The sequence below is a fragment of the Gigantopelta aegis genome, chromosome 10 (genome assembly GCF_016097555.1).
Source record: "Gigantopelta aegis isolate Gae_Host chromosome 10, Gae_host_genome, whole genome shotgun sequence".
NCBI classification, from domain to species: Eukaryota; Metazoa; Mollusca; class Gastropoda; order Neomphalida; family Peltospiridae; genus Gigantopelta; species Gigantopelta aegis.
The window spans coordinates 64,055,372-64,077,855 of record NC_054708.1 but is presented as its reverse complement, the minus strand read 5'-3'; the positions used below and the strand labels follow the sequence as shown (position 1 = coordinate 64,077,855).

At 36.6% G+C, this 22,484-nt stretch overlaps 2 protein-coding genes across 2 annotated transcripts in view; both read right to left on the bottom strand.

Annotated features, from left to right (window-relative positions):
* Positions 1 to 20,604, bottom strand: part of LOC121384670 (C3 and PZP-like alpha-2-macroglobulin domain-containing protein 8) — a 49,031-nt gene extending 28,427 nt beyond the window's left edge. Inside the window, exons 1-12 of the mRNA XM_041515154.1 lie at positions 20,407 to 20,604; positions 19,173 to 19,343; positions 18,368 to 18,451; positions 17,044 to 17,155; positions 16,052 to 16,229; positions 11,828 to 12,053; positions 8,503 to 8,715; positions 7,090 to 7,204; positions 4,834 to 4,935; positions 3,671 to 3,859; positions 2,494 to 2,569; positions 1,025 to 1,172 (exon numbers count right to left, since the gene is read on the bottom strand). Coding sequence (XP_041371088.1) covers positions 1,025 to 1,172; positions 2,494 to 2,569; positions 3,671 to 3,859; positions 4,834 to 4,935; positions 7,090 to 7,204; positions 8,503 to 8,715; positions 11,828 to 12,053; positions 16,052 to 16,229; positions 17,044 to 17,155; positions 18,368 to 18,451; positions 19,173 to 19,343; positions 20,407 to 20,568 — 1,776 coding nt within the window. The 5' untranslated portion in view covers positions 20,569 to 20,604. The remainder of the gene's footprint in view (positions 1 to 1,024; positions 1,173 to 2,493; positions 2,570 to 3,670; positions 3,860 to 4,833; positions 4,936 to 7,089; positions 7,205 to 8,502; positions 8,716 to 11,827; positions 12,054 to 16,051; positions 16,230 to 17,043; positions 17,156 to 18,367; positions 18,452 to 19,172; positions 19,344 to 20,406) is intronic.
* Positions 20,605 to 21,003: 399 nt separating this feature from the next.
* Positions 21,004 to 22,484, bottom strand: part of LOC121383752 (complement C3-like) — a 37,284-nt gene continuing 35,803 nt past the window's right edge. The window contains exons 15-17 of the mRNA XM_041513849.1: positions 22,257 to 22,348; positions 21,545 to 21,661; positions 21,004 to 21,111 (exon numbers count right to left, since the gene is read on the bottom strand). Of these exons, the coding sequence (XP_041369783.1) occupies positions 21,004 to 21,111; positions 21,545 to 21,661; positions 22,257 to 22,348 (317 nt within the window). The remainder of the gene's footprint in view (positions 21,112 to 21,544; positions 21,662 to 22,256; positions 22,349 to 22,484) is intronic.

Here is a 22,484-nt window from a genome sequence, read left to right as displayed (position 1 = left end):
CAACGCTTGCTCCCTTTACTCTTCTCTGAGTCGTGGCATTCTTAATGTGATGAGGAATACGACACCGTTAAATGACTTTTATATGTCCACATACTGGCATTTCACGTGCATTGCATGCAGCATGATTGAACATGTAGTGAACGCATTTCACACCATTTGGTGAGTTTTTGCTATTATATGTGTAATGAGAACAAAACCAGGATTAAAACCCAGACAAAAGTACCAGTCAATGGCTTCCTCTCATAAATTGTTATTCAAGTCCAATAAATTTATTTTTCATTAATCACAACGAAATATTGAAAAATATCTGTTTTGCGTTTTTATTGTGTGTCAGTATATATATACATACACAGATGTTCATATGTAGTCCTTTGTGACACATCCAGTAGTCATAGAATACAGAGTAGCATGTATGTATTGATGTATGAATATCTATATATTATATGTATGTCGAGGTTGACTGTAACATACATAGATATTAACGCACTGGCACAGGGGATAATTAAATCCTTTCTGGCCTCACAAATTGTCCCATGCCGTTGCTGGGACTCGAACCTGTGGCACCGATTCGTCCGCAAATTGCAACACTAACCACGATATGCTCTGAGCTATCGAAGCTTCCATAAAAAGGAAGTTCTTTAACTCAACCATATGCATGGGGCCTACAATCTACGCGGTCGATCCCGCTTACGTGCATGAAACAGTGGGCAGACCTGGCACTGGCTAGTATGTATTGATGTACAAATGTTCATATGTGATCCTTTGTGACACAGGATGTTCATACATGATTGTGACACATCCTGAAGTCATGCAATATAGAGTAGCATGCTCTGATGTTCATACATGATTGTGACACATCCTGAAGTTATGCAATATAGAGTAGCATGCTCTGATGTTCATACATGATTGTGACACATCCAGCAATCATTCAATATACAGTAGCATGCACCAATGTTCATACATGATCATATGTGACACATCCAGTAATCATGCAATATACAGTAGCATGCACTGACGTTCATACATGGTCATATGTTGAGTCTGTCTCCTCCATTGTATCATCATCGTTGATGTGATCAAGCAGCCACAAGAATCCCGTGTTGATAAAGTCTTCGTCGATGTGGGCGATGTCTTGCGCCTGGCACAACATCTTCAACACAACAGCCGTGAACCTACAGAGCAAAGACTTCATCAAGGGCACCTCATTCTAGCCAGAGTACCACAAATGGTATATCAAAGGCTGTGGTATGTGCTATCCTGTCTGTGGGATGGTGCATATAAAAGATCAATTGCTACTAATGGAAAAATGTCGCGGGTTTCCTCTTATGACTACATGTCAGAATGACCAAATGTTTGACATCCAATAGCTGATAATTAGTAAATCAATGTGCTGTCATTGGTGTCATTAAACAAAACCTTTTTTTTTTTTATCAAGGGCACAAACTTGTGTAGGTTTTAACAAGCAGTTCTTTCTTCTTTTCATTAAAAATGTTGAGTTTCAAAATACAGTGAAACCTGCTCTAGAAGCCACATGTAATAAGCAGCTTCTGGTGTTAACAGCCCATATTGTTATTCTCCCAAATCATAGTATAAATATAGCATAAACTGACCTGTATTAAACAGTCACCTGTCTTAAAAATCCACTTTTTAATACTCCCTTTGTTGGCTGCTTAACACAGGTTTGATTGTATTGACCTTAGTGGTGTAGTGACTGAGACCTTGGTTTTAAGGCAAGTAGGTACAGGGTTCAAATCCAAGTTTGAAATTGATTAGCAACTAACATTTCAATTTTAGAATTATGTAGCAATCTCTGAAGCCTGCATAGAAAATTGTGACACGACACTGAACAAAACATTCATTGGGATCAATTCTGGAACCAATTACACCTTAGATGGAAGCTGTGTTACTGAATTAGATATCAGCATGAAAAGTACACTGTGGAATCACTTTTATTCATGGTGGTCTTATTTTCGTGTCATTCATGGACTAGAGCAGTCAACAAATTTAAGAACACAGTTGGGGCGGGATGTAGCCCAGTCGTAAAGCATCGGGGATCGAACCCCGTCAGTGGACCCATTGGGCTATTTCTCGTTCCAGCCAGTACACCACGACTGGTATAGCAAAGGCCATGGTATGTACTACCCTGTCTGTGGGATGGTGCATATAAAAGATCCTTTGCTGTTAATCGAAAAAAGTAGCCCATGAAGTGGCGACAGCGGGTTTCCTCTCTCAACCTGACACCATATAACTGTTAATAAAATGTGTTGAGTGCATCGTTAAATAAAATATTTCCTTTCCTTTCCAATGAAAATACAATACATGCATACCAATAATATAAATTTATGATACAACATTTTTATCCATAAATTTTGGTACCCAACGAAATGTGTATCTTAGCTAAATCAGGAAATTTAAGCCCAGGAAAATAAAATATTTCACAGTACATATATCATGACTATTGTTATTTTAATTAATATAAAGTTGACATCTTACCATGTTGATGACTGGGAATCAGGAAGGAGACTGAAGGAGCCATCTGACTTCCGATACTTAAGTAAGTTGGCCACTCCTGAACACAAAATAAACATGTCAAGTATGGTCAAATCTGATCAATCAAGTGGACACCTCTTGAAACCACCACCTGTCTTTAAAAGTCATCTTATTATTGTAATATCACAGATCTAATATAGTATAAATAAGCCTGTATTAAGCAGCCACGTCTTAAATGATCCTTTCAATGTTTTATTAAATCATCAACTCTAGAACAAATTAACCTGCATTAAACAGCCACTTGTCTAAAGAGTGCATTTTAATCCTAAACTGAGTGTGTCAGTGTCCAAAACTGCCTACTGCACACATGCCTGAGAAATATACAGAAGGTTTCTTGAGTACTACTGGAAAACCAACTACGGTAAGGCCCAAAACACACCAGGTCTGGGTCTGGGTCTGGGTCTGGGTCTGGTCTGGGGAGTATGGTGCCAGTCCAAAATGAAGCGCATTGAATCGAATGTGACAAAACACACCGTGCCTGTGATGACATCAACTACAGATCTGGCAACAGACGTCATAGAACATGTGCTATATTTTTACACTACCAGACCGACAGCTGCACAATAGTGTTTTCTTAATAACCAACAGGAAAGGCATATATTAATCAATGTGGATTTCTCATACTTACTGTTGATGTTTATAAAAGTAAATTTATCTATAGATATGAACGCATTAATATATATTGATAACATGTTACAGTTACAGACCCAGATGTCAAAATACATCAGACATGGCATGGCATCTGTGCCACACTCACCAGACCCAGACCTAGACCTAAACACACTGGGTCTGTGTCTGTGTCTATGTCTGTCTGTGTGTGGGTCTGTGTCTATGTCTGTGTGTGGGTCTGGGTCTATGTCTGTGTCTGCGTCTGTGTATGTGTATGTGTATGTGTCTGGGACTATGTCTGGGTCTGTGTCTATGTTTGTGTCTGTCTGTGCCTGTGCCTGTGCCTGTGCCTGTGCCTGTGCGTGGGCCTGTATCTATGTCTGTGTGTGTGTCTATGTCTGTCTGTGTGTGGGTCTGTGTCTGTGTCTATGTCTGTGTCTGGGTCTGGGTCCCAGATTTGGAATATTTTGGACCAAAGACACATTAACAAAGGCCAACTCTGTAAACGTACCGTTTCGCACAAAGATGTGTCCCTTTTCTTCCACATCAGGTGTCTTCAGCTTGGCTAGCTGGATGTACTTGATGGCGTGGATCACTGGGGCGAGGTTCCCCAGAACCTCTTCAGCATCAGACACTGTTGAGTCCATCAAGTCTGCATTACCCGACAGCATCATCACAATGACATCGGCCATCAGATCACCTGGATAATCACAACCACAGTAACAACATTAATACTAAAAAAGTACACTCAAAAAAAGAAGAAAAAGCTTCAAGTAATACAGTGAAACCTCTCAAAACCGGACCCTCTGTAAACTGGAATTCCATCAAAACGGGACCCTCTGTAAACTGGAATTCCATCAAAACGGGACCCTCTGTAAACTGGACATGTTTTTATGGTCCCTTTTAAAATATCTGTACATAAGAGATGCTCTCTAAACCAGATACCTCTTAAAACCGGACTTTTTACTTGGTCCCAAGGGTGTCCGGTTTAGAGGAGATTCACTGTAGTACCAAAATTGTATACATACATTTGACATTTGTCACAGTAACGACATTAAAAAGTAAAAACGTCCCCCAAAAAGTAAAAAAAAGAAGAGAAAAAGCATCATTAACAGTATCAAAATTTTATATATAAATCTCATTTCAAAACCATTTACCTTAAATTATTTCACTGCTCCCAAAAGCAATGTTATTGTTACATTTCATTTCAACTGATTTTCATGCTTATATCCAATTAAGGTTCAAGCATGCTGTCCTGGGCAATGATATGTTAGATGTTTTGCTATAAATGTGCAATTTATTGTCATGAAGAATAGTGAAAAAATTACATAAAATATCAAAACATGCTATGCTCTGACATCATTTAAATAAATAATCTATTTATTTTGATCGTTGCAGCCAGTGCACCATGCCTGGTACATATATTAAAGGCTGTGGTATGTACTACTCTGTCTGTGGGATGGTGCATATAAAAGATCCCTTGAAGTAGGCCATGAAGTGGCGACAGTGGGTTTCCTCTCTCATTATCTGTGTGGTCTATAACCATATGTTTGATGCCATATAACCGTAAATAAAATGTGTTGTGTGTGTCGTTAACCAAAACATTTCTTTCTTTCTTTCATTTATTATTAGTTTATTTAATTTGTTACTTTCTTAACCAGGCAGAAATATTACCATAGGCAAAAATGTCGCATCGATCAGTTCCAGGAATCAGCTCTGCAGGAAGTGCTAGGTCTACCAAAGTCTTCTGTTCTTGTTTTCTCAGATTCCAAATATCTATAAATAATGCCACAAGTTACAAGCAATTAATTTAAAAAAAAAAATTGTAAATAATATAAAAAATTATCTAATAAAATATTATTTATTAAGGGATAAAGTGGGGAGGACTATGTCTTCTTCACTTGCTTTCCTTCTGCAAGTACAATGATGTATTCTGTGAAATCACTTTTAATTTTCATGTAATTCTTGGACTAGATTAAAGCAGTTAGTGAATTTAAGAACACAACAGAAATATATACAAATGTATACAAATGTATGTACCAAAAGACTTTTTCAATACATGAATTTAAAGGAATGCTAAAGCAAGGCTTTTGGACTGGTGTGCATATTCAACGATACATAATGCACATTATTGCTTAATATCAACAAGTATAATCGTATAGTTAATTAATAAAACGGTTAAATGTGACGGCTATTATATATAACGGGCGCAGCCATTTTGTACCATTCCAGTGAATTCGCCCTCTGGCAAGCTGGTGATTACGTAATACCTAACGTGTCACGTCAGGAATTAGTCTTCGAACTGAAGAAACAAAACATACCTGATTTTTGCAGATGCATCGCAATGTTCTATAATAATATTCATCCCAGTAACACAGCAACGTGTATATGTGGTTTATTTTTCAATACAAAATAAACCACCATTGTCAAAGTGTTGAAATAACTGTATTATATTTTGTATATAAATTAACCCACGTACTGAAATAATAGTCGGAGTGTTTTCTGGGTTAATTGGTCTTTTCTTTCCGTGGCCTGTACCTGTGGTTCTTGATTGGCAGGTGTATATTTAGACGGTCCCTAGACACTGTGTCTAGACACACTAAAAAGACGTGCCTCTTTTATGAAGATCACAGGGTATTGTGTGATAACCTCAAATGGTAATGGACTTTACCAGCTTTATTACTGTAAGTAATTCTGTAAAACCCTTGATTAAGTAGACTTTCCCATCTAAAATCACAAAACTGACCAATTACGTAGTCCCAGAGAAAAGAAAATTATCACTTGGGTATCTTGAGTGGTCGTTTTGCTCGAACGTATCCTACCAATAGGCCTAATATATGCATTTTTTCTTTGGATTTAACAAAATAAATAAATACTATAACTCCATTTCGTTATATTGATGCAAATTGAAATATATTTAGTTAAATAGTTTATTATACTATCAAGTCATTTAAGTTGTTTTACAAGTCAGGTTGATGAAAGCGAAGCACCTTGTCGTAAATTAGAGCATTTGTTTACACTGTGCATAATAGAGAAGTTGGACCTGAGCTGATGTCACTTCGCCCCAAGCTATACCACCGGACGTCATAAAAAAAAAAAAAAATGGCTGCCCCCAGTTAGCAGGAATAATCACGTTTTTTTATTAATTCTAAAATTACACATTTTTCATTTGTTAAAGTGTCAGTATGTCTTGATGGTCCGGTATGCATCTTTCCAACACATAAGGCTCTTGTTGGGAGTTTAGTCTACCTTTAAGTACACATGTCAATGAAATTTGATTTAATTTAATTTTTTTGTTTTAGTGAACCATAAAAAATTTAAGCCCACTAAAATAAAGGATTTCACAGTATAGTATTTGTAGTATATTACATCTGCCCACTGAGCTGTGTTGAAGCTGATACTTGGATTTGAACTCAGGATCTTCCAATCTTAAACCCAATTAATGACTTGACTGTTGTGTCATTGAAGGCTGTAATTCACGACATTTCACATTTAACTGATTTCTGTCCTGGACAGGGGCTCTGATGTAATTTGTTGAACTGCCTCACTGGACCCATTCTCTGAGTGGGGTTTCCCTCATCCCAACCAATACCCTATGACTGGTATATCAAAGGCCATGGTATGTGCTGTCCTGTCTGCAGGGAAAGTGCATATAAACGATCTCTTGCTACTAATAGAAAAAATGTAGTAGGTTTCCTCCAAGACTGTACAGAATTATTAAATGTTTGACATCCAATTGATTAATAAAACAATGTGCTACAGTGGTTTCATTACAGAAAATAAAGTTTTTTGTTAAAACTTGAACTTACGTCAAGGATGGATGTGTGTCTGAACCTTCAGTGAATGTGGGCAAGCTTCCATCTAACAGATATTGGTTATTAAATGGACTGGGATTTTATAAAGGTACAATTTCTTTTTTGTTCTACTTACTGTGAATGGTGCTTCCCTTGGTGACGAATGTTCCATGTGCTGTAACATTCTGGAGTCGTCTTCCCGTGGGATCAAGAGGGAAGGACAATGTCTTCTTCACTTGCTTTCCTTCTGCCTGAAATCAACAGTTCAACATTTCACTGCAACTATTATAAGTTACAATTCAATTTTTTTCTCCAGAAATACATGTGATCCAGTTTTCCTCACTACCTTCTTATTTAATGACATCCCAGCCCAATGTTTAATCACTGGCTAAGCAGATTGCTGCAACAAGAGCAAGAGGTTTTTTAAAAAAATGCATTTTTTTTATTTTGTTGTCCACAAACGATTGTTTCAGCATCAGGTTTGGGGTTCCTTAAAGTATTTATTAACAAAATAGTAATAATAAATTTAATAAAAAATAAGAAGAAAAGAAAAAGAAGCACACTTGTGCATACACACACTGTTACACACAGGACAATTTATTTTTAACACACACACACACACACACACACACACACCACAGCAATAGCAGAACATACCACAATCTTTCAATATGAGTTACTGTCAGAATCAAAGGTAAAAAAAAGAGGTTTATTAACAACACTAGAGCACATCGGCTATTGGATGTCAAATATTGGGGAATTTTGACATATAGTCTTAGAGAGGAAATCTGCTACATTTTTCCATTAGCAGGAAGGGATCTTGTATATGTATCATCCCACAGACAGGATAGCACATACCATGTCCTTTGATATACCAGTCATGGTGCACTGGATGGAACAAGAAATAGCTCCATAGGCCCACCGACTGGGATTGATCCCTGACCGACTGTGCATCAGGCAAGCACTTTACCACTAGGCTATGTCTGATGGTTATTTACAAATACGTTCTGTCTGACACACGGCCCCTGGCCATGCCAGAGACTAGGCATGGGATGGACGTGCCAGAACCTCTTTTGGATATAGGCATGCTAATAAAGTAAAGTAAAGTACAAACACTGTCCTCTATACAACAGATATTTCTTTTCAAATTCTGCCATCTAAACAAGACATTGATATTTAGTTATAAATACTGCCATCTGTACCACAGATATTTAATTATAAATACTACCATCTAAGAGATAATTATTTACAAATACAAATATCTATAGACGTTATACATGTTATTTAAAGACAAATACTATCTTCTATATAACAGACACCTGTTCTGTATTATGTAGTGCTTTGTGGCATCCACAATATATGTTTAAAAATAACTGATGAAACAAAACAATTGTGCATGAAAATGTAAAAAACCATGTAAACAGAATTCTGATTAAGAAATTTTATGTTTCTATGTCTTAAACTGAATGTGATTCAGACAGATTTCTAGATAAGATCAATGTTAGTTCAGATAATGAACTGAAATTATTGTAAATGCTAGAAAACTCACCACAATATAAAGAGTCTTTTCAATAACATCAACATGCCTAGCTCCTTTGACCACAAGTCGGATTTTATGATGACCTGCCTTCAAGGGAATAACGCTATAATCATTTCCTTTACTGCTATCAGGAGCAATCCTTGTTTGGTAACGCAGTTTCTTTTTTCCATGAGTTTTGTCAGTGATGCAGATTGCCTCATCAGCAGTGATAGTGACTAAAATCTAAAACCAACAATAAATACATCTTGAGGGAAACCGTAACAAATATATTATGCTGAAACTGCAACACCTGCAATTATGAAAATGTCTTCAGCAAGAAACATGCCATGGAATGTTTTTAATATAGCAAAACAGTGCTGTAGAGAATTAAAAATTCTATGGCAATCTCCACATTATTACCGATTGCCTTGGGCAATTGCAGGAGTTGAACTGGTCAGACGACATAACACTTTATGTTTTCAGTTGCTATTTCTTCTTCTCTTAATTTTGTTCTTCCTGTTTTGTCCTCAGTACATATTAAAATATTAAAAAGTAAAATAGCTCTGTTTTAACATATTAAAGGGACTATCTAAAAGTTGCATATAATGGTGCTTTTATTAATTTAACTTCCAAATATAGAGATTACACCTTGAAATATAACTCATAAAAAGTGAAACCAAATAATTTCAATTACTGGTACTAGTAGAATTAAAACAAATAAAAATGACTGGATAATCTATAGAGCATGATAGATGGGTTAAAAACTCATGATATCACATTGACAACAAAGATCTTTTATATTCACAATATCCCTAAGACAGGATAGTACATACCTCGGCCTTTGTTACAGCAATTGTAAAACACTGGTTGGAATGAGAAATAGCCCATTGGACCCACAGACAGGATTGATTCTAGACCAACCACACATCAGGAGAACTCTTTACCACTGGGTATGTGTGTGATCAATTAATTTAAATCTATTGATCATAAATAAATGTAAAATAGGCAAAATATAACTTACAACTTTTACATATCCCCTTTAAAGCTACACCACTGCCTCTTCATCTAATAATATTTGTCTACTAAAACTAAATCCAAACACAGGAACTGTTATATCAGTGGATATCATAAACATTCTCGATACGTACAACGTAACATACCTATATCTTGACTCCACTTTTGATTCAGCGAAGGCCGTTCAATAACTATGGAATGCTAAATTTGGCATTATTTATACCCCTCTGCCTCCATTTAACATTTTGTAACTCTAAGAGCACACCTTCTCTAAAATTATGTAACTCTCACCAATATCCCCCTGCTAATGATATAATATTTACAATATTATTGAATTTCCTGTTTGTAATAAATGCTAGATAAAATGTAATTTCTTATGCAACAAAATAGCATTGTCTGCATGTTACTTTATAAATAAATATAAGACATTGCTTTAAAATGTTATGTAACTCTCAACAAACACCCCTCACCACCCCCAACCCCCAGAGTAACATTTCATAATGCATCAGATTACTTCATTTAAAATTATTTTTGTGCTTATATCCAATTAAGGTTCAAGCACGCTGTCCTGAGCACACACCTCAGCTATCTGAGCTCTGTCTGTCCAGGACAGTGGGTTAGTGGTTAGTGAGAGAGAAGAAGGTGTAGTGGCCTTACATCTACCCACTGAGCTCTTAAGAACTCGCTCTGGGTTGCAGCTGGTACCAGGCTGAGAACCCTGTACCTACCAACCTGTAGTCCAATGGCGTAACCACTGACCACTGAGGCTGGTGATCAGATTACAGGGCTGAAAATGAAGAATTTGTTACCAGTGGCCTTTTAAAAAAAAATTCTGCCATAGGCATAATGCTCATCTGCAGCAATTTCAACCCACAAATTATCTGTTCAATTGATGGCAATAACTGATATCCAGTGGTTTAAAGCATTACACAATTGTTGAATGAACACTTTTATTTAAATTAAGTGTCTTGCCTTTTTAGTGTTCATATAGTTTTTAATGCCTTTCCACATAATCTTGATTACAGAGTTTAGCTAACAGTGACAACAGAATGGTGACTGATGGAATTTAAAAAAAACTGCCTGATCTATTCTAAATATTTAAATAGTAAGAAATCTAATACTGTTCATGGTAGTCTAATTTTCATGTAATTTGTGAACTAGTGCAGTGCACAATGAAAATATAGATCAATGTCATGCATACATATTTATCCTATAACTTACCCATGATATCCATGTCATAAACCCATGTGATAATTTAGTATATTAACCCGGTTAATAATGGTATGCAGATTTAAAGGTATATGCCAATTTGCAATAAGAATTAGCTAAAATATATCACGTCAAACTAATTTGTGCTAATTGTGATGACATCATATAACAGATGAAGGTGACTTTAGTACTGTAATTTACTAAATATCGAATGAAAATGTGATTTTAGAAGTGTTATAGGATAAATAGAATTCACTACTAGTTTTTTTTTTAATAAATAAAACATCAACCTTGTCTAGTTAATCGGTATTTGTCTAGGCAGACAAATACCGATTAACGTAGACTCAGTTGATGTTTTCCATATTAAAAAACACGAGTAGCGAATTCTATTTATCATACTACTTTTTTATTCCTCAAATTTAAGTACCCAATGAAATGTATTGGTATATTTATAAACAAAATCACAAACAGTTAAGCCCATGGTCTCAGTAGCTGCAGATTAAACAATGTTTTTGTGTGTTGTTACATTAACATTCCTTTCATTGCCTATCCTCCTTGTTAAAGTTTGTTTTGTTTAACAACACCACTAAAGCACACTGATTTATTAATCATCAGCTATTGGACAGTGGCATACGGGCTCCCACTTTTGAAGGAGGGGCAGGCTGGCTTTTGCCCAAATTAAATGAAAATGCCCGCATCTGTATAACAACATTTATTCATATTAGTATTATTACCAAATAGCAATATAGGGTTGCAAACGAATCACAACTTTTGAGGGTAGAATGATGGAAATACAAGGTGAAAAGGTCTCAGGTTAGATTTTGTCTGAATATCTGTACAAGTCTTGCCCGAATTTGAGGTTTTGCTCCAGCATTGGGGGAGCATTGGGGAGGGAGGGGGAGAGTTACCACCCCTGCCCCCTCGTCTCGTACGCTTATGCTATTGGATGTCAAACATTGGTTAATTCTGACATATAGTCTTGAAGAGAAAACCCACCACATTTTTTTCCCATCAGTAGCAAGGGATCTTTTATATGCACCATCCCACAGACATGATAGCACATACCATGGCCTTTAATATACCAGTCGTTGTGCATTGTACCACTGGGCTATGAAGGTAGACGTATACTCACCTTAAGAGATCTCATCTGGTAGTTAAAGACAGAAAAGCGAATATTCACTTTCTCAAGTCGAACCGCTTTGTATGGCAGCCTCACGTTCATAAAGAACGGTTTAAACGTAATCAACTCAAGAGGTTTGGAGACACAAACACCTTGACTGGCCGAGACACCAACAGCCTCAATTACCCAAGTTGTAATTGAATCGGGCAGTTTAACGGAGATCATTTTGGTTTTTTGGCTGCAAAAACAAAAACATTTGATACAGTTTTATAAAGAATAACTAGTTTACGAAGTAGGATATCAGCTTTAGCCTGTGAAGGTAAGAATGGGAAATATTTATCCTGCAATCCATCAAAGATTAAGGGAGAAAATTATTATTTCTTTTATTTTACCTACATTGCACGATGACCTAGAAGTCAAATCAACAATTGTGTAATGTAGCTATGCATGTCAAAAATGACAATCTGCTAGTATACATTTATGACTTGGCTTTAATTGGTTATCATAATTGGCCAACAGAAACAGTGGTTGCATAATAAATGGTTATAACAAGGCCAAGCAAAATGTTAATATTTCCACTATTTTATAGTTCAATTAGTAAAATAATTAGATGAAGGAAATGTTTTATTTAGCGATGCACTCAACACATTTTATTTACGGTTATATGGGGTCAGACATATGGTTAAGGACCACATAGATATTGATGAGAGAGGAAACCAGTTGTTGCTACTTCATGGGCTACTCTTTTCGATTGGCAGTAAGGGATCTTTTATATGCACCATCCAACAGACAGGGTAGTACATACCACAGCCTTTGATATGCCAGTCGTGGTGCACTGACTGGAATGAGAAATAGCTCAATGGGTCCACCGACGGGGATCGATCCTAGACCGACCGCACAGTGAACGCTTTACCACTGGGCTAGGTCCCGCCACAATGTTAGTTTAGATAATGAACTGGGCTATGTCTTGCCCTATAAGTAGATGATAACAGTCAATCATATACTATTTGATAAACGCAGAATATGTAAATGTATGCCTGAGAGTTAACCATTCAGTAATTCAAAATCATTTTAAAATTAACAAGCATTCTGAGAGTACTGCTAAAGCAATACATGCCTCCTTATACCAAGTCCAACAAATTTTCTATCTCATACGTTCAAGCGCCAAAACTCTATGAAAAAATGGTTAAATTGCCATGAAAGTCAAACACTATCTGTAACAGACACAGATAAAGCTATACATAAAAGTCCAGAAAACAAATGTTTATATCACCTACATGTAAGTTCAAGGGCCATAACTGTCAAAAATGGGTAAATTGACACATAATTCAAACTTTTTAATTTTTTACATTTTTAAAAAAATATTTATTCACAGAACCCCTGTTTACATTTGTTTTCTGTCCCAACCACAGGGATTAAGTCACAGAGTTACAATACAAAATTAAACATTATCATTTAGGTATACATATCGAAATTTTCATTCAGTATTTACAATTGTTATTATCACAAAGTTATACATGTATGTGTGAATATTAATGATACAGATAGAAAAAAGATTGTATATTATTTAGCCCAAGTTCTCATAGTTTATAATTTTGGACTAGACATGTAAAATAATTATTAAAAAATTGACTATACAAAATGGGGTCTGCGAGATATGTTCTATTATATTGTATTTATACACTCATCCACACCTAAACCCACCAACCACCCTACCCCACCCCCATCCCATCAATAAACAAACTTCAAATATACACATATAACTATGCATACGCTCACTGACACGCACACAAGTGATTCATGAAATGCAGACATCATAAGATTTCACAAATGAAATATTATTATTATATAAAACATAATAATTATTTGACTATGACTGGTATGGCTGTCTGTCGTAAAATATTAATATACATGTATATAACACCAAAGTAAATAATAATTATAAATTTCATAATTTGTTCAGCAGTATGGCTGAACTGAAATATGTCTGTTACATATGGTATAATTATTTGCTTTTTGACATAATTAAAGGTGTTCATTATTTTTCTATGTGAAAAAGCAGGCAGCTGATTGCAGTATGTTGGCAATAATGGTCGCAGCAGTAGCCATAAGAAACAGCACAAAAATGGTGGCAGCAGTAGCCTTCAAAAACAGAGCAACAATGGTGGCAGCAGTAGCCATAAGAAACAGCACAAAAATGGTGGCAGCAGTAGCCATCAAAAACAGAGCAACAATGGTGGCAGCAGTAGCCATCGAAAACAGCACAACAATGGTGGCAGCAGTAGCCATCGAAAACAGAACAACAATGGTGGCAGCAGTAGCCACTGAAAACAGCGCAACAATGGTGACAGCAGTAGCCATCAAAAACAGAACAACAATGGTGACAGCAGTAGCCATCAAAAACAGAACAATGGTGGCAGCAGTAGCCATCGAAAACAGAGCAACAATGGTGACAGCAGTAGCCATCAAAAACAGCGCAACAATGGTGGCAGCAGTAGCCATCGAAAACAGCGCAACAATGGTGGCAGCAGTAGCCATCGAAAACAGAGCAACAATGGTGGCAGCAGTAGCCATAAGAAACAGCACAAAAATGGTGACAGCAGTAGCCATCAAAAACAGAGCAACAATGGTGGCAGCAGTAGCCATCGAAAACAGCACAACAATGGTGGCAGCAGTAGCCATCGAAAACAGAACAACAATGGTGGCAGCAGTAGCCACTGAAAACAGCGCAACAATGGTGACAGCAGTAGCCATCAAAAACAGAACAACAATGGTGACAGCAGTAGCCATCAAAAACAGAACAATGGTGGCAGCAGTAGCCATCGAAAACAGAGCAACAATGGTGACAGCAGTAGCCATCAAAAACAGCGCAACAATTGTGGCAGCAGTAGCCATCGAAAACAGCGCAACAATGGTGGCAGCAGTAGCCATCGAAAACAGAGCAACAATGGTGGCAGCAGTAGCCATCGAAAACAGCACAACAATGGTAGCAGCAGTAGCCATCGAAAACAGCACAACAATGGTGGCAGCAGAAGCCATAAGAAACAGCACAAAAATGGTGACAGCAGTAGCCATCAAAAACAGAGCAACAATGGTGGCAGCAGTAGCCATCGAAAACAGCACAACAATGGTGGCAGCAGTAGCCATCGAAAACAGAACAACAATGGTGGCAGCAGTAGCCACTGAAAACAGCGCAACAATGGTGACAGCAGTAGCCATCAAAAACAGAACAACAATGGTGACAGCAGTAGCCATCAAAAACAGAACAATGGTGGCAGCAGTAGCCATCGAAAACAGAGCAACAATGGTGACAGCAGTAGCCATCAAAAACAGCGCAACAATTGTGGCAGCAGTAGCCATCGAAAACAGCGCAACAATGGTGGCAGCAGTAGCCATCGAAAACAGAGCAACAATGGTGGCAGCAGTAGCCATCGAAAACAGCACAACAATGGTGGCAGCAGTAGCCATCGAAAACAGCACAACAATGGTGGCAGCAGAAGCCATCGAAAACAGAGCAACAATGGTGGCAGCAGTAGCCATCGAAAACAGAGCAACAATGGTGGCAGCAGTAGCCATTGAAAACAGCACAACAATGGTGGCAGCAGTAGCCATCGAAAACAGAGCAACAATGGTGGCAGCAGAAGCCATTGAAAACAGAGCAACAATGGTGGCAGCAGTAGCCATCGAAAACAGAGCAACAATGGTAGCAGCAGTAGCCATTGAAAACAGAGCAACAATGGTGGCAGCAGTAGCCATCGAAAACAGCTTCCTTCCACCTACTAATGAACACTCTGGAGTGGGAGGCAGTACAAAATTAATTGAAGTGAAGCAATAGACATTTTCTCCAGGAAGACAAATGGGGGACTTTCAAACCCCCCAAAAAGGGCATTTTTTAAATTAAAAAAAAGAAAAAAAGTTTGTTTTGTTTGACACCACTAGAACACATTGATTTATTCATCATCAGGTATTGGATGTCAAACATTGGGTCATTTTGACACAGTCTTAAACAGGAAACCTGCTACATTTTATAATTAGTAACATGGGATTTTTATATGCAAAATTCCATATACAGTATAGCACATACCACGACTTTTGATATACCAGTCGTGGAGGGCGCTTTTTTTCCTGGAGGTGTGGCCCTGGTTTGCACACTGTTGCTTTAGTTCTACAATGGCTAACATGTATAAATATTTACAGTTCTAAATATTGTCATTTGCCAGCTGTAACAGCACATACCTCAATAATTCCTCTTGAAACAACCATGATTCTGGGAAATATCTTCTAGGCGATGGCAGTGAGATTGTCTCAAAGTCGTCCTCCTCCACTATGTTCCAATCGTACTCTACAGATGGCCTGGCTAAAACCTCGTGTACTACATCTGGCTTAAAGAAGTTAAAAAATGGTCCACTGAGACCTGTAAATAAACGAAGATACGGTTAACAGATTTTTTACAATGAGAGTAACACACCAGACAACTTTACACTTCAGTACAGACACTACACAGAATCCAGTCAGCATAACACTTCAGTCCAGAAACTATACAGACACCAGACAACTCAACACTTCAGTACAGACACCAGACAACTTAACACTTCAGACAACTTAACACTTCAGTACAGACACCAAACAACACTTCAGTACAGACACAAGACAACTTAACACTGCAATACTGACATCAGAGTCTGAGACAACTTAACACTTCAATACAGACACCAGATAACTTAACACTTCAGTACAGACACTAAAAGGACTCCAGTCAAAATAACTCTTCATCCAGACACTATGGCAAGGATGTAGTTCTGTGGTACCATGCTCTCCTGGGGTATGATGGCTTGCAGGATCAATTCCCCTCTTTGGACTTCTTCCCCCCCCCCCCCCCCCCCATGTCTTAACCCATATCACATGACTGATCAAAGGCTGTGGTATATGTACTGTTCTGTCAATATGAAAGTGCATATACTAGACCCATTACTACTTTTTCAGTATGAGTGGCTTTTGTGGTGTCAGTGGGTTAATTGCTGAAACTTTTTTGGGGTGGGAGACGGTACAAGGGTGTGAACCCAGTACCTACCAAACCTAAGGCTGAGGGCTTAGCTACCATGCTGACAAGGCTAGTGAGGCTTCGCACTTTAAAAACTGATCCATTCACAAATTAAATTTCTTATGAATTAAAGCCCAGTAGACATACTAACTGTACGAGGTAAACTATTAGCACACAAATTACTCACCAAACTGGGGTCTCAGTCTTCCTCTATTGCTTTGAGGCTTCTTATTAAAGAGTGGTTTACGAACTTCTTTCTGTACTATCTCCATGTTTGTCAACAAAATGAAACCAGCTTTCTGTAATAAAACAAAGGTTTTTAAATGAAAAGTCTCACTTATATAAACCCTTTATACTTAAAATATTAAGTCATTTCAAGGAAGGAAATGTTTTATTTAATGACGTACTAAACACATTTTATTTACGGTTATATGGCGTTGGACATATGATTATGGACCACTATGGGCTACTCTTTTCGATTAGCAGCAAGGGATCTTTTATATGCACCCTCTCACAGACAGGATAGTACATACCACGGCCTTTGTTACACCAGTTGTGGAGCACTGGCTGGAATGAGAAATAGCCCAATGGGCACATTTTAAAGTGGAACCAATGTGGACTAAACGATCTTGTTTGACTCAAAAATTAATGTCACTCATATTTAAAAGTTTTAAAAATTATGTATATTTAAAAAAAATAAAAATAATAAAACATTAAATTAGAAAAATGCCTACCGGTATACCTACAGATCAATAAAAAAACTTGATCAGGTAGAAATGACAGAAAGGTAGTCAGAAGTACAATTATATAAAGAATATTGCTCTTTTTTCTGGCATTACAATGCTTTACAGGATGAGATATAAATATGTGACAAAAACAGAAGAAATAACTTTTGTCACTTTATATTTATTGTAAAAATACCACCCACCCCAACCCACAAAAAAAATAAAAAATAAAAAATCCAACCATCATTGAGAAATTACTACATAACTGACGAATGATATCAAAACGTTAAGTAAAATCACTACAGTGAATGAACCCCAATATTTTCTACTGTGAAATATCACCTTGTAAGTGTTATTTTCTTTTAGACTAGAGACTATAATAGCACTCTTAACTTCACTAATATCTTCAGATATTTAAAATAACATCTCTTAACATTATAGCCAAAAAATACTGCTTAGACTAATCAGTGATGGGATGGGATGGGATGGGAACTCTATTTACGTGCCCATATTCACAGAGGTTCAGGCACGCCCACCTCAGATTTAGCCTCTGACCTAGCCAGTGACCAATTCCAGGGCGGGAAGGTTAATCAGTGATGAGAATTCAGACTTTTGTTGATGAATTTATAAAATCCTCAAGCATAGTCAAATCTGCTGTAAACAATCATATGTTAATAAAAGATATTTGAGTTGCTTAACATACATAAACCTCTATATAAAACATACAAATAAATTAAACAAATACTGATATTTACAAATATGAACTACATTAATCCATAATACCACCTTAAATATATCCTTGTATTTTAAATTGTCCAACTTGTTCTTTTCACCAGTTCCCAGATTATGACTTGCAAGCTCACTGAATAGCTGAAATACAAAATAGTCCAAAGATTATAGATTCAAATAACACAAAGTAATACAGTTTATCAAGAGATGGGTAAAGGTTGTAGTCTAAATTTGTGTCATAATACAGAATAAAATCTAGGTTTTATGTAAACAAGCATTCTGAGAGAACTGCTAAAGAAAGACATGTCCCCTATCAGGTCCAACAGAGTTTCCTATCCCCTAGATTCAAGGGCCATAACTCTTATGATAAAATGATTAAAATCATCATGAAAGTCAAATGTGAACTGTAACAGTACATGATAAAGCTATACACAAAACTTCAGCTCAGTATCTCGAGGCAGTGTGGGAAAAAGTCTTGCAAGTTTGTATTGTTTAACCACACCACTAGAGCACATTGATTTATTAATCATATAGTCTTAGAGACGAAACCTGTTTAGAATGTTTTTTAATAAAACTGAAATCCAATTTGTATAGTCTTAAGAGAGGAAACCCACTATATTTTTCCATTAGTAGCAAGGGATCATTTATAAGCACCATCCCAAAGACAGGATAGCATATACCATAGCCTTTGATATACCAGTAGTGGTGCACTGGCTGGACAGAGAAATAGCCCAATGGGCTCACTGATGGGAATCGATCCTAGGAAGTCCGCACATCTGGCAAGTGCTTTACCACTGGGCTACATCTCCCGCCCAGAAAGGAAAAAAAGAAGATATAAAATCAAGTAATTTGCTAAACCTACCAAGTCACGTGACAATGACTTCTGATTGTTAACAACATAGACAGCTTTATCAACAGCCAGCAGACCAACCAACATCCCAGTGGCTCCTATCAGCCGGAGTCTGGCATCACCAGCAGGTTGCTTTATGTTGTGCTTGGGGTCCTGGACAAACGAGGCATGTAGAACTTGCAGCTGAAGATAATAAAAATTATATATACAGTCAAACTTTGATAACTCAAACTCAGATCTATCAAAAACTTTGATCTCTTGAACTGAAGCAATGGTCCCAGCTGAACGGCCATACAAACTAGTAATAACAGACTTCATAAACTCAAACTTCTGAAACTCCAAGAATTCGATCTCTAAAACGAAACTGTTGGTCCCACCATAGATATTTAATAGATATTGCACTTCGAAAACTTGAAAAACTCAATCACTCAAACTAATGTTTTGGTCCCACCATAGATATTGAATAAATATATTGCACTTCCAAAACTTGAAGTGTGTGGACTGATCAAGCCACTGTTGTTAGTAGTATTTTAAAGAATGAATTGTCAGCCTAGCAAAAGTTTGCTATTTGGCATTCAGTATTTTAATTTGTTAGTTACTTCCCGCCAACTTTCAAGTGAGCTCTTTTCTTTTGTTATTTACTAACATTTAAAATATACACAAAAGGAATATGCCATAGGTGCCGGAAGAAACCAGGAGCTAGGGGTCGGGTGAGCTGCCATTTATATATTAATTTGCCCTTCAATAGGAAATGCAAAATTATCAGAAATGTGTACCATAACAAACAAAATCATCCATTTGCAATGAAGTTTCAGTGCAGAGGTGTTCTATATGAATTTAGAAAAATTGACCTCCCTGGAACTCAAACTATTATGTTGTCCTCTTGAAGTTTGAGTTATCAAAGTTTGACTGTATGTAAAGTGTATAACTAAATTTCTGTTACATTCATTACAATATAACATCATATCATTGGTGCTGCCGCAACAATGCAGTTCTCTTCAGTTACAAAATGACAATAAAGAAATATTTGCATAACAGAAAATAAAACAATAATTAAGTGTTTTTGTACAATCTAAAGGTGGATGGATGGATGGATGGATGGATGATGGCCAGATGAATGGATGTGAAAGGGACAGACAACAATATATTTCTATATATAAAAAATATATGTATTGTTTCTATTTACTTTATCTTTATTTGCATTTGAATGGGTATATTAATGGTATAACTTTTAGTGAAGTCTTACCTCTTGCAGGCACTGATTTGTCACATTCAGCTGTATGTAATCTGCCACAATTTGAAACTTTCTTCCAGTCAAAGTGTAGAAAGCTGTCACATACGCATATGGGGAGAGCTTGGGTGCTAGACTTCCTGGTATTGTTACAACACGAGTACCGTGATGGTTCATTTCATAAGATGTTGTATACACAATTTTCCCCTTTGCTTCAACCTATTAATAAAATGTCAAACATTTGATAAATAAATTTTAATATTAAAAATGTTAATACATGTATTGATAGCAAAATAAATTGTGACACATTAATAAATATTTTGAAATAAAAAAATGTTAACCTTAATAAATGTCAATAATATTAACTAATATCAAAACAAATGTTAAGTTAATAAACGAAAACCCAGCATATTGTATATTATGACAAGTTATTAGATGGTTTAGCAGAACTATAATTATATCAACAAAAATAAGACTATTATATTAGTTGTATTCAAGTGTAACTGGTAATTTATTTTAACTTTTATCTGCCAAAACATGCTTTTGTTTTGTTTTTATTTTATTTATTCCATTAATAAATTAAATGGATTGGCAAACAGGCTGTAGGCCTGCCTACGTAAATGTTCCTCCATAATTGTCACTTGCCAGAATATGTAAATAAACTGACTGATCAGCAAGTAGTTGGGCAGTGTGTGTCACTTCCAACAGGACATCACGGGTCTGAAAAATAAGGAAACAAACTTGGTTATAGTTTGTTTAATTTGACACAGTTAATTTAATTTGACACACATATATACAGCTAAAGCTAATGGGAAATGGTATGTGTGTGGCACAGACAGCCACAGGAGACAAGCACCTGTCATGGCTGGAGTGACAAAGACTGGGATGTGGAGGTGAACAGTGAAAGATAGGAGTTGCCAGATAGGGAAGAAATGAGAGATTTCATCTGTCCCGAGACAGACTTCTGGCTATCCAGAGATAGGCCTCAGGACAAACATGCTTGAAGCTTTAGTGATATATAAGCATGTTCAAAATGTACCCGACCCGACCCGACCCGACCCGACCCGACCCGAGAGATTTCAAAGAAGAGAAAGGAAATGGGCCAGTGGGATAAAAAAAAATATAACAATAACAAAACCCCCAAAACTGCTACCTTTGATGGTAAAACCTTCAAACTTAGATATCGGCCAGATATACTTTCTTCTTCAGCCGGAGTTACTTGGAAAGTAACAGACCTCTGTCTGCTAAGCAAGTCTTTTTCTTTTGTCACCTGTGAATAATGAGTGATTAAATGTTTTTTTAAAATATATCAGCTATTCAGGGCCGTAGCTAGGTTTTTTTGTTTGGGGGAGTCAACTGAGTATTTGATAGTCTAAAACTCATTAAATGGTTAAGAGAATTTTCTTTAAGTTTCTAAAAAAAATTCAGGATTGTTTTCCCTTTCCACACTAGAATTATGTAATTGTTGAATAGCCCCATATACAGTTTTGGTAAAAAACCCACAAAAAAAACAATTGGCAACCAGACAATGAATGAATGTTTAATGATACCCCAGCATAAAAACAAACATCAGCTGTTGGGTGTCAAACAAAAGTTAGTGTATGAATATGATTATCTATATTTAAAAAAATATATATATATAATAATGTAAAAAAAAACCAGTGTAAAGAACTGTGAAAAAACCCCCATGGCAGCCAAACAATGCGAAGATGGACAAAATAGTACCAATACTTAATATTCAAAGCATAGGTAAATTTACTGGGTTTTTAGAAAGAAAGAAAAAACCCATTTATATTTTAGAGCAAAACAAACCAAATTAAAAATAATTTAAAGAATATGTCCAAATACACCAACAAATAAAATACCTTAAAATAAATCACCCGGCTGGTACCTGGCACCAGATTTGCTGGTACGTTGACGTGAATCTCACCATTTATAGATGTCACTTTATTGAACACTGGAGAAAACAATTGCCACAATGAGATAAATAATTTACCATCAGCCACAGTATATTTTAAACAATCATCTGTAGAGTTCAGTTCAACTAAACCTAAATAGTCAAAACTATAGATCGAGGGTGTTCTGCAGATGAT